Consider the following 12,244-nt stretch of genomic DNA (forward strand, 5'->3'; position numbering starts at 1 on the left):
GAGATAAGAAGTCACAACACAGCACAACTTCTGCCACACCAGGACTGTCATGAGTAGGTTTACGCATTAATTAAGATCCAGACGCAATAACAGGCTGACACGCCCACACGGTGAGTGAACGAGTCCAGTACACTGGAGGCTGCTGGGTGTGAAGACACAGATGACACCCATGGCCAGGTGCTCAGACAGAAGCAAGAATCCTAGTGGGCACCCCACCTGGTCCCCTTCCCACTAACCTCAATCCTCCTGAGCTGCTGCTGTAGCTGCCCCTGGGCCACGGGCAGACCCTGAGTTCCCTCCAGCCCCCTAGGCTGGGAAGCTTTCCAGCTGTCCCTCCTGCTGGCCAGGGCTGGGCTGTACTGTGGAGGTGGGGTGGGCTGTCCCTGTGCCTCCCCGCTGAACCACAGCACCACGACTACCATATCCAATAGAAGACAGAGATGCACTCAAGGCCTGTGGGGGAGCAGAGCTGGGCCCCAAGGCCCCTGGACTCCAGAGTCCAGGTTATGACCAAGCTGCTTTCTGACCCCCATCCGCCCAGAAGCCTAGTGCAGGAATCTGCTCGGAGAACTCCCCCTACCACCCGGCAGCTCTGCCTGAGAAGGCTCATCCTCTGCACCGAAGCCCACCTCCCTGAGATGCTAGCCTTGGTTTCACCCAGGGGTCTGCTACCCACCACCCAGGCCAAGCGCAGGTCCTGCTCCCTCCCCCAGCCTGACCTTCCCTGGTTGGGGGGTCCTCATCCAGCCTGGTGTTTCCTGGGAGGATCTTCATCCACCCTCACCTTCCTCATCCAGACTGCCTGACATCCCCCCTGGCCCTGACAGCTGCTCCACCTGCAGTGTGACAGTGAACCTCTGCAGGGACAGAGGCCAGCTCAAACCAAAGGGGAGGAGGGGCTGTCTTGGGTGGGCAGGCAGCACCAGGTAGAGCTGCAGGTGTTGGGGGGATCAAGCCCAGATCCTGAGGACACAGCTCTCGCCTCCTCTGGACCAGGCGGTGAGGCCAGGCAGGTGATGAGCTCAGAGCCAAATGGCCAGGGAGGGCGGCACCCTCCAGTTGGGCCACTTAGTCCATGAAGATGACAAATCCAAGAGCCCTTTTGGAATAGGTTGCTCTATGCTTGACAAACATCACCTGGCTGATCCTTCAGCATGGTCCCCCGGGAGGTCCAGGCTGCACCCATTTCTCAAGGACATGGCCAAGTGGCCGCTCACCCCCATGGATGCCAGGCCAGTGCTGTCCCCAAGCCTTGGTGCTTTGGCTGGGAGCCTCCCCTCCTGAGCCTTGTCCCTCACCAGAAACAGCCTGAAAGACTGCCTGCTCCACCCCTCATTTTACATACAGGGAAACTGAGTCCCATCGAAGAAATGGTCAGCAGCAGCACCTCCTGACCTTAAACCTAGGCCTCCCACCTTTCAGGTGTGCTCAGCCACCCCTTTCTCTGACCTCAGAACAGCCCAAGACAAAGCAAAAGCAAAAGGGATCTAACCAGCTGAGGAGGGACTGGCACAGGGCAGGGCAGCCTGTGTCCAGGGTCTCCTGGAGCCTGGCTCTTGGCAGAGGGTGGGGGAGAGGGCAGGCAGGACCAGGACTCTGGGGCAAGTCCACATTGGCATTTGCGCCGCTCTGCTTTTCCTGGGCCCTCCACCAGCGCTGCTGTCCTATGTCCTCTGAACTTGTCACCTCGGGCAGGAGCCCAGCAGCATCCCAGGACATGGCACAAGGCACTTGTGCCCAGGCCACTCGGAAGCCCTTCTCAGTTGACCCTCTCCTCACAGGGATGTACCAAGAGGGACCCCAAAAGGGAAGGGACCAGCCGAAAATTGCCAAGCTCCTGGAACCCGGGACTCCAGCCCTCCGGCCATGCTCCGGCAGCCACTTACACCCCACTTCCCAGTGGGTGGCTCTTCCTGGGAAGGCTTGCCCTGGAAGACCCCCTACTGTCTGGGCACCTTTGCCCTGTGTCCCATCTGGGCCCAGCGCTGCCACCCCCACGCAGGAGAGATGACCCCCTCCCCAGGCTCGGCCGCAGGGTCTGGGAGGCGCTGCGGTCCTCTCCCTCCGTCAGGCAGGGTCCCCCAGCTTCGCGGGCCGCCTGCCCAGGCCCCCAGAGTGGCTCGGAGGCCGCATCTAAAGCTCGACCTCGCGCTCAGGGAGAGGACCGAGGGCCGGAAGCGGCTTGTTCATTCCAGTAAGTGGGGCCCCGCCCTGAGGGCGCCCCTGTTCCCCACGCAGTCGGAGAGGGCGCCAGCGGGTCCCAGGGATGAGGGGCCCCGGGACAGGGGTCCTGCAGGGTGCGGGGCTCTGGGGGTGCCGCTAGCCCCGACCGGGGTCTCCCAGCGCGGGGGAGGGCGCGCAGACGTACCTGGGGGTGCAGCAGCCGTCGTCAAACTCTGAAGGTGCCACTGGTGTAGCCCCCGCCCCGCGCCCCCCGGCAGATGCTCCCGGGCTGCGCGCCCCGTCGGGGAGCAGCTCGGACCCGGAGCCGAGCCAGAAGCCAGTCGGGAGCCACCGCCGACTTCTTTCTTCACTTTGCCCCAAACACATTTTTTCCCCCTCAGATCAGGGAGGAAAAAAGCCGGGCCCAGGCTGGGGACAGGGCGGGGGGCGGGGACTCACCCGCATCCCCACCCCGGGACCGCCTCCATCGGCGCCCTTGGAGCTCGCGTGACCCCGGAAAACAGGAGGGGCGCTCCCATGGCTAGACAACCCCGAGCGCGCCGCCGGGGGCCTCCACGGTGGGATGGGGCTCAGTCCTGCAGGGGCCTCCGCGGGGCGCAGGGGGCGCTGGCCCTTCGTGTTTGGGGTCCCCGCCCTGGGCCCGGATCCATCAGGCAGAAACCTGCACGGCGACCCCTGGGCGAAGCGCGCAGGCGTCTCAACGTGCGCGCCACACACACTGCGGAGGAACCCGGGGGCCGGGCCTGGGGGCACCGTCTAGACCTCACGTGGGGGGACTGAGAGCACCTGACCCATGCCCGCCTGCACCCCGCGCTCTCCACCCCCTCATGCTCACAGCACCTTTCAAACTGCTAGTGAGGAGGGGCCCCCCACCCTCAGGTGCTGCAGCCCAATGACTCAAGGTTAAGTCCGGTGAGCAGAGGGTCCTGCTGCACCCCCCCCCCCCCATATACTTGCCACACACGAGGTACCCTGGCCCAGGTGGCTTCAGGGAGAGCCTGGTGGGGGGAGGCCTCGAGTTCTATCCCCGGCGCTCGGGAGCCTTTGTTGGTCTGCAGCGCTGCCCAGACCCCTCACTGGACCAGGACCATGGCAATGGGGATAGGAGAAGACAGAGAGAGGCAGAGACACAGAGACAGAGAGAGACAGGCAGAGACAGAACACAGAGTGAGAGACAGAGAGAGGAAGCAGAGAGGGACTGGGGACTCAGACAGGGGTGGAAGTAGCTGAGACATCAACCCACGCATTTTTTCTCAAAGCCTGGGCTGCCAACCCAGCCTGCTGCATGAAGGGGGGAGGGCATGGTCAGTATGAGGGGCTCCCCGAGGCAGAGCTGGACCAGGGCCAATCTGGAGGGCACATGGTGTGTACTTCATGGTCCCCACACCCCCAGGGTCTCTCCTGAGGCCCCTCCATGTTTGCCTCCAGGAGACAGCAGACTGAACACAGACGCTTTTGGGGCTGGGGTTGGGGGAACTTGGACGAGATCTAGGCTGCTCTGAAGTCCCCATAAGGGGTTGTAGCCTGTGTCCCCCACCCAGCTCACGGACAGTGGCGCATCTTGGGGGCTTTTTTTCCCCGGGTCCCGAGAGAGAGAGATGCTGAAGCTGGGATCCCACCACCCTTGGCTGGGTGCCACCCCCAGCAGGATGGTGGCCTTTCTGCCAGAACTATCACCTGATTAGCAGCTGTGCGTGCCACTGTGCAGGCCGGTCCCGCCTCCGGAACTCATATCACCACTTAGAGGGCACATTGCCTGCGTGTGTTGCCAGCCATTCAACAGGAGCCCCGCAGGCCGAGCGATTACAGATAATTATATGCGTTGTCAGTAGTAGGAGGGTCTGACAAGCTTGGCGTCATTTCTGAGGGCTTTACGGAAACCCAAAGTTGGCTCCATTCTGCCATGGTAGAACCAAGCCCCAGAATGCCAGCCTGTCCATCCCTCCCCAGCCAGGCGCAGGGAGGAGATAGGGCCTAAGGCCCTGACCTCCAGCCAGGCTGAGTGGGGTCTCTGCTGCAGTCCCCTCCTCCTGCGCTCCTACAGGCACCCCAGCCAGTCTGCTCTACTGGGTCTGTCCGCGGTACAGCCTTTCCAATGTCAGGGAGCTGCCCTCTCCTCACATCCCCACAAATGCAAGGGCCTCACACTTGCTGGCACAACTTAATGTCCCCAAGCCTTTCTTGGCTCTATCGCACAACCCCCGCAGAAAACAGAAACCAGCCCCAGGCTGAGTGTGACGTGGCCACATGGGCGCTGGAGCTGCCACTTCCGTGTGGCGGGCTGGCCTGGCCCTGAGCCGAGTGGAACCTGTCCCCCTTGCTCCTTGACCCAGCCTCAGGCCCCCTCCCCATCCTTCTCCCCACATCTGTCCCCTGCCTGACTCCCTCCCTCAATCCCAGGCCACAACCCCGTCAAGACTTTGCCTCTTCTCCTACGTGGCCTGACGCCCTGTACCCACATCACCACGCGTGCTGGTCCTCCTCGACATCTGACCTGCAGCCCTGGCCAACCCGCTGCCTCCTCAGGCTGCCTGGGCCACAGGTGGCACCTTCACGTCACACGACATCCATCTGCAGCAGGCCTAGGTGCTGCTCCTGCCACCTTCTACTCACCTCTGGCTGATAACAGTCCCATCACCCAAAGTCCCACCCAGAGCACCAGCCCAGAGCCCCACCTTCTCGTCCTCTAACCCCGTCCCACATCCTGCACTCTGGGCAGACGCCCCCTACTGCGGTGGCACCAGCCCCAGCTCCCTCTTGCGCCCTTCTGAGGGAAGGATCCGTGCCCCCCTCCGCAGTACAAGGCTGAGCTGTGTGTGGCCTCCCCTGTGACCTCCCCCAGCCACTGTCCCCAACATGAGCCCAGGGACGTCCTCCCACGTGAAATACAATCTTAGTATCCACCCTTCTCCACGCGCTGCTTTCCCCTAGCCACCCACCTCCATGAAAGAGGAAGGTCCCCGCTCTCCCATCCTTTCCTCACCTTCTCCTGTCATTCACCCAACACATTTATTGAAGAGCATTTGCAAACCCAGCACCAAAGCGGCGCCTTGAGATTCAGGGAGGAGGTGAGCAGAGACCAGGGGCCACTCGCAGGGAACATTCCGAGTGTGGATCTACAGGAGCTTCCCCCCAAACCTGTTGGAGTCTGGGGGTCTGAGGATGTGGAGCTGGGGCTGAACCCAGCGAGTGAGGGCCAGGCCCGGGGTATGCGGAAGGCCTGGGCAGGGGCGGGTTGTGCGGGTGCGCTGGGAGGGCAGGGCGCCTCCTGACCCCGGGTGACTCACGCAGGAAGGGGGAAGGGCACGCCTGGAGGACGCTGGATCAGATGGGCACCCTCCACCCCTCCCCTAACTCACCCGAGTCCCACGACCTTGGCTAAACAATGTTCGGACCAGCCTCCCGACTCCCAAGTCAGCTGTGAGCTCTTTGAGGACAGGGCCGGTCTCCACATCGCTCAAGGGGCACCCAAGGGTGGGCAGGAGGACAGAGATCACGCCTGAGTGGGAACTGAGCAGACCCCCAGGAAGGGCAAGGGCACGAGTTAGGTCCGGAGGCTGAGAACCCCCCACATACTGGCACTTTCTAGCAACTTCTCTGTGGGAGGAGGCTTGCAGCACGTGGACCACGCAGGGCTTGTGGTGGGGGCGGGGCGCTGGGTGGGAGGCACGTGGTGGGGGTGGGGCGTGGGGTGAGAGGCACGTGGTGGGGGGCGGGGTGCACGTGAGAGGGCGGGGCAGCTGGGTGCAGGCGTGGTCGCAGGGGGGGGGGTCCTTCCGCCTGGTCCTTTTTGCTGCGCCGGCACTGGAGCTCATGGAGTCCCCGGGGCTGGAGATTGGGGTCGCACGTGCCCCTGCCTCCGAGGGAGGCTGGTGAGGACCTGGGGGGCGGTGAGGGTGCACCTGGTGTCCCGCGGGGCGCCTCCTCTCATTTCCAGCGCATGAGTGGGGGTCTTCAGGTCTCCAGCCTGCACGGCCCACCTGGGGCAGGCCCCGGGGCTGGTGGAGGCAGAGGGTGCAGGCTTTGTCCTCCAGCCGCCCCCAGAGACGCCCTTCCGGAGGCGTTTTTCGGGACTCAGAGCCTGGAACTCTCGGGTCTTTTCTCGGCAGCGGCTCTTCCCAGCCTGGTGCCCTGTCCTGCTGGGAGGACCCCGCCCAGGGCTCGGGCCTGGTCACGGCCCCTCCGGAGGCGCAGAGTCTGGGCTCCGGCCTCCCAAGGAACGTGATCAGCGAGCGGGAGCGCAGGTGAGCGCCCTGGGGCCTCGCAGGGGTGGGGAGGAGGGCAGGTTCTGGCTGAAGCTGGTTTCAGGCGGCTGGGACAGGCCCGCCGGGTCTGTCTGGTGAAGGGCCCAGGGTGCTTCTTCGAGATAAGCAAGAAAACCCACGTGGGGGTGGGGGTGGGGTGCCGGGGGCCGTGTCCACAGCCCCCTGTGTGGTCTGAAGCCTGCGCATTTTGAGGCTGTGCATTTGGGATCCTGTTTCTTTTGTTTGTTTGTTTGTTTTTTGTCCTTTTCGTGACCGACACTCAGCCAGTGAGTGCACCGGCCATTCCTATATAGGATCCGAACCCGCGGTGGGGCTTCGGATCCTTTTCTCCCTTCCCTACGTGCAAAGCAGTGACGGTCTGGGCCTGGGCTGGGCGGCACACGTGTGCGCGGCCTGCCGCCCCGTGCAGGGGTCCGGGCCTGGGCTGGGTGGCACACGTGTGCGCGGCCTGCCGCCCCGTGCAGGGATCCGGGCCTGGGCTGGGCGGCACACGTGTGCGCGGCCTGCCGCCCCGTGCAGGGGTCCGGGCCGGTCTGTGCCCGGGTTTGGATCCCGGAGGGTTCGGAGCCTTTGGGGAGCGAATCGGTGGCCCTGGCCTCGTGAAGCCCTAGGGCTGCCCTACGGGCGGTTTCGGTGGCCGGAGCCGGGTAGGGCTCATGGACGTTGTTGCTGGTCGGGAAGCAGGAAGCGGATTTCGGTGAGCTGCGAGCGCCTGCGGGACCTGCTGCCCCAGTTCGATGGCCGGCGGGAGGACATGGTCTCGGTCCTGGAGATGGCGGTGCAGTATCTCCGGCTCGCCCACGCCCTGGTGCCTGGCCACGGACGGCGCACTGTGAGTTGTCAGCCGATGGCCTGGTCAGCCTTCTGCAGGGGAGCCGCTCATAGGGATCTCGCCACCCTTGGAGGCAGCGCTGTCCCCTCCTAGCCCCGGCCACCCTTCCCTGATGGCCTCCCTTGCTCTCCAAAGCCGGAGCTGGCTGCGTTTCCAGCGGGGCACTTTTCCATTTGTTGGAAATTTACGTGTTGTTCCTCTTCAGGAGGGTATGAGTCTCTACTCATGGGGGTCATGTTGCCCCAAGTCTTGTTGATGGTCAACTGCTCTGATGCTCACTGCTGGCTGGAGGGGAGGAATTCGGGGGTTGGGGGGCATTCGGGGGTTGGGCCCCCTTTAAGCCCTGGGGGAGTACCGGGTAGATCATTTCCTTGCATGTTTGGCCCCTGAGAGAGGCTGCTGTCTCCTCCCGGAGTCTCTCCTGGGTGCTGAAGACCAGCCTGACCCCTGCTGCTGCTGTGTCCTGTGTGCATTTAAATTTCAGGTTCTTGCTTCCTCTGAAGAGACTTGGCAGGCATGGCAGAAGAATGTTCTGCAAGTGGTCCTGTCCAGTCAGGTTCCAGCAGGCAGGCCAGATTCCGGGACAGGAGTGTCTGGGGTGACTCTGTGAGTGTCCCCTGGGGCCCACCCTGCAGGACCGTGTGACTTTGGGGACAGCAGGCACAGAGCACTCCCTTACACACGATCTTGGGAGGGGGAGGCCTCGCTTGGTTTTGACAATTAGTTCCTTGTAGAGGGCTCGTTCTGTGGTAGTAGTGATGTTGTCTTGGGTAATTCAGAGGTGTCAGGATCGAGATGATGGCTATGAGTGTCTACAAAGGACATCTAGGTCAGCAAACTCGAGGAAAGGGACTGGCGGGGGGAGGGGAGACCCAGTGCTCTCTCCCGTCGGGCCAGCTCTCACCTGCAGGGTTGGCTCTGGGCCTCTGTGTGGACGGGAACTCTGTAGGTGGGTCTCTGCGGAGGTGTGCCTTCTCCCCAGTGGCAGGCCCCTCAGGCTTCAGGACTAAAGTGTTCTGAATCCAGGATACTATGGTCCTTTTTCAGAGTGACAGGTGACTGTGCGGAGGATTGTCTGCCACTGTCTAGGCTTATCTATTTTACCCCCAACAGAAAGCTAGGGCTCCAGACCAGCAGCTGGTTAGTTGTGGAATGATCTGGAATTGGGGAGGGGGTTGGGGAGGCAGTGTGCAGAGAGAGACTGTTTAGACAGGAGATTGCTGGGCTGGCTCAGAGGCCCAGCCGGTCCTCAGGTGTCTTGAGGTGGTATCCTGGAGCCCGGGGTCTGTGCTGCTGGGGTGAGAGAGTGGGGTAGCCTTTATCAATGCACTGTTTTCAGGACCCCAGACTCGCAGGCGCTTTTAGAAACCTTCAGTTCAGGTATCGGGTTTTCCTCCAACCCGTGGGGTTCAGGGCTCTCTCCCTTTTGTCTGTGCATCATCCAGGCAGCAGGACCCCCTGAGCTGTGCAACCCCGGGTATGGATGAACGCGAGGGCCGGTCGCAGTTGTCTGAAGTGCTGGACAGGCCGTCTGCCCTTCCTGGTAAGTGTGAGTATGTGTAAGCAGAGCCAAGTGAGGGGTCCTCGTGCAGAGGTGAGCGGGGCAAGATCGGGACCAGGCATCGTTTGGACCTTGAGAACAGTGGGGTGTGTGTCAGAACAGGAGTCGAGGCCTCACGTCCGCGTTTGTGGAAAACCTGCGTGTGGAGGACAACCTGGCAGGGCCCCGTCCTGTGCTTGGTCTTCATGTAAAGTAGGACGTGTGCTCTTGGGGGGGGCGGGGAGTGGACGGTCCCGGGTCCCGGAAGGGAGCAGGCTGGGGGCCAGCGTGTGTCTCAGCCAGAGTCTGTCCCTGGCCTGTTCCTCCATCCCGTTTCCCCCCAGGATGCCCTCTGCCCCAGGGAATAGAGGGTCCAGGCTGGTCAATCTGACCTGCTTCTGCTTCCCAAGGACAGGGCCCCTACAACTCCTTCACCTGGGTCTCCGTGGGTCCCTGGGTCTGCAGGAAGTGTGGGGACGTAGAAGGACTTGGCTCTGTCCTGGTTCCCCAGCTGACCACTTCTGCGTTCAGCTGCCGGCAGTGGCACTGCTTTGTGGTGACCTTGCTGTTCCTGTGTGCTTGTGGCTGGTTTTTGGGTCCCAGATGCTGCCAGTGGTGTATCACCAGGGGACTCTGGAACCCACATGGCAGGGCACATAGGGCAGAGAAGCCACGGGCAGAAGCAGGTCTGAGGCCAGAGCCTGAGGTTGGGGATCATTGGCAGACGGAGGGGGGAGCCAGCACCCAGAGGGTCCCCCGCCAGAGGCCTGAGCCCCATGTGGTCAACCCGAGGCTGAATCGGTCTCCTCCAGGAAACCTCCCTGACGCTGGGTGTTGGCCATCCCATTTCCGGCTGTTCATCTCTCTACTTTTCTGTTGCCTGTTTCTCAGCTTCCTTGCGCCCCCCTGCAGGACACAGGTGGCAGGGCTGGTGCTGTCTGTGTGTGCGGACTGAGCCCGAGAGCTGAGAGCTATGGTAGGGGTGGCCTGTGGGCTGGGTGGGGAAGGCTGACCGTGTCTACCCTCTCCACAGAGCCTGTCAGCCTGGCGCCCTGGTCTCCAGCCTCGAGTCTCTCCAAGGTGCAGAGGCTGCCTTCGCTGTGGCCTTCCTACCCGCGGCCGCTGACCTCCCCCGACATGAGCTCCAGCGAGGCGGCTCCCAGCTGGCTGGGCCCGGCTGGGCCCGTGGGTGGGGCCGCCGCACCTGTGACAGGGCCGGCTGCGGAGTCCGAGGGGACTCTGACACCTGTGCTGGGTGACAGGTGGGTGTGTCCCTTCTTGCTGTGCATCTGTGGGCCAGGGATTAGCCAGACTTGCCATGTGGCTTTCTAATGTGTTTGTAGAACACTTCTGTCTTGCTAATCGTCCTTTGTTTTGGCTGATAGTAAGACAAGTTCGTTTCACACCAGCTGGGTAGGGAAGGGGGGAGAGGGAGTGAGGCTGAGGCCAGAGCAGCCCCAGCAGAGATGCCCCTCAGGACGAGACAGGACGGCCCTGTGGCCTCGGTGTGGGAGGCAGGGGTGGCTTCTGCACTTTCTCTGGATGGGGCTGGGCAGAGCTAGCAGGAGCCATGCCCCGGCTCATCCTTAATCCTGCAGCTGCCTTTCCAGGACTTGAGGACTGAGTGGTTTCCTTGAATGGCAAGGGCTTGCTTGGGTCTGCCTGCGGTCACTCGGGGGGGTCTTCTTTCTGCAGGTCTGCATGGGGATCTGACGTGGAGGATGGGACGTCCTTGCTGACTGCCAGTCCCGAGTGGTTGCTGGGTGAGTGGGGCCCTGGGTCCAGGGCTGCCTTTTCCAGCACAGGCTGTGGCCTCAGCCCACCCCACATGGGGCTGGGGAAAGTTGTGGGGGGAGGTGCTACCCAGGCCCAGCCTTCTGAGTGATGGGGGTCCCTGTGTCTGAGCCCCCACTGCCGCCTCTGCTGCTGGTTGTTAGCGTGACGGGCAGTGGGATTCGACGTAAAGTGTGAGCGCGTGTTAGTTGGGGAGTGTGTGTGGCCTGTGGAGCTGGTCTTGAGTGGAACTCCGTATTGCCCAGTGGCGAGGTCCTGGGCCGGCCTGCAAGAGCATCGGGACCCATGTTGTATTGAGTGACTGCCCCCTTTGGGATTTAGTGTTGGGGGACCTCCTGGTTCTGGGAGCCAGGTGTGGGCTTGGGCACCCCAGCACAGGCTTCCATGCTGGGAGGACAAGGCAGGGCTGCTGTTTCTCTCTCAGACGAGCAGAGGGATTCTGGTGGAACAGGTACGACAGACAGGGAGATCCTGCGCTCTGACCCCACTTGCCTGCTCCAGGCTTCTGGAACACCCGTCTGTCTGCTCTACTGATGTGTCCTGTTTGTTTGCAGGGTCCCTGGAGAGCAGAGGAGATGGTGCCCCTGCCTGGGCCCCAGCCAGGAGCAGCTCTCCGGACAGGGCAGAGACGAACTTCGTGGGCGACTCCCAGCCTGCCTCCCAGGAGCTGCAGGACAGTCCCCTGGAGCCGTGGGGCTCGGACGCAGGCCGCGTGGGCCTGAGCCTGAGGGACGAGGTGGACAGCCTCTTCCCTGACTTCTTTGCCTGCTAGCTGGTGTCCCGCCTCTCTGGAGCAGCGTGTGTTCCTGCTGCCTGCCTGGGCGTTTTATCGGGGCTTGGGTTGCAGCTGGGCTCCCATGTGAGTGAGGCTGAGTATTAAAGAGAAAAACCTGAGTCATTCAGGCTTCCTGGAGGAGGCGGAACGTCCAGATCTTTTGTGCAGTTAATTTGGTTTATTGGGCAGATCTCACCACCTCCGTTCAGAACGCAGGCAGCTGCCTGGGGTTTTGTTCTGGAAAGTTCTCAGCTTTGTGGAATCCCTAAATAACCTAGTCTTGGTGTCTGGGGTGAGAGGGGTTCCAGGCCCCGCCCCCCATAGCACCTCATGTCCAGAGGCTGGTCTGTGAGCTCCTCCGTTGTCAGTGTGTCTCTGTGCTGTGGGGCCGGCTGGGTGTATGGGCTGCACGGGGGTCCTTTTGAGAAGAGCCTGGTGTCCTGCCGCAGCTTGGGCTCACCTCCACCTTTTCTGCTGGTCACCTCTGCGCTGCTGGGCATATGGCTGTTGGGGAACCCCGGGCAGAGGCCACATGACCCTCAGCATCTGGACCTGGCCCCCCTACCCCCCAACCTCTGGCATCTGGGAAAGGGCTGGGTTACCATGAGGGGTGCGAGCAGACCCACCCTAGGTGCCCACAGGCCTTTCGTCCGTGGTAAAAATGGGCACAGGTCTCTGTCCTAGCTGGCCAGGGGCTCGCCCTGCTGTCCATGTCTGGATACACTGGGCCCCAGCCCCCCGTGAACCTTCTTAGGTCAGTATGTGTTCCAGGGGTCTAAGCAGTTGCTGCCCCCGTGGGGGAGGATGCAGTCTTGAGAATCTCAGATCCCCCCTCCAGCCCAGGCTGCCCCTCA

General features: G+C 62.6%; 1 protein-coding gene across 1 annotated transcript; it reads left to right on the forward strand.

Moving 5' to 3' along the window:
* The first annotated feature begins 5,997 nt into the window (after positions 1-5,997).
* On the forward strand, positions 5,998-11,387 carry SOHLH1 (spermatogenesis and oogenesis specific basic helix-loop-helix 1). Its single transcript, XM_063082566.1, has 10 exons — positions 5,998-6,056; positions 6,294-6,428; positions 7,134-7,281; positions 7,766-7,887; positions 8,727-8,824; positions 9,232-9,377; positions 9,713-9,740; positions 9,855-10,083; positions 10,517-10,584; positions 11,170-11,387. The coding sequence occupies exons 1-10, from the start codon at positions 5,998-6,000 to the stop codon at positions 11,385-11,387; spliced, it is 1,251 nt and encodes a 416-aa protein (XP_062938636.1).
* Positions 11,388-12,244: the final 857 nt, after the last annotated feature.

This window comes from Cynocephalus volans, chromosome 17, assembly GCF_027409185.1.
Source record: "Cynocephalus volans isolate mCynVol1 chromosome 17, mCynVol1.pri, whole genome shotgun sequence".
Classification (NCBI taxonomy): domain Eukaryota; kingdom Metazoa; phylum Chordata; class Mammalia; order Dermoptera; family Cynocephalidae; genus Cynocephalus; species Cynocephalus volans.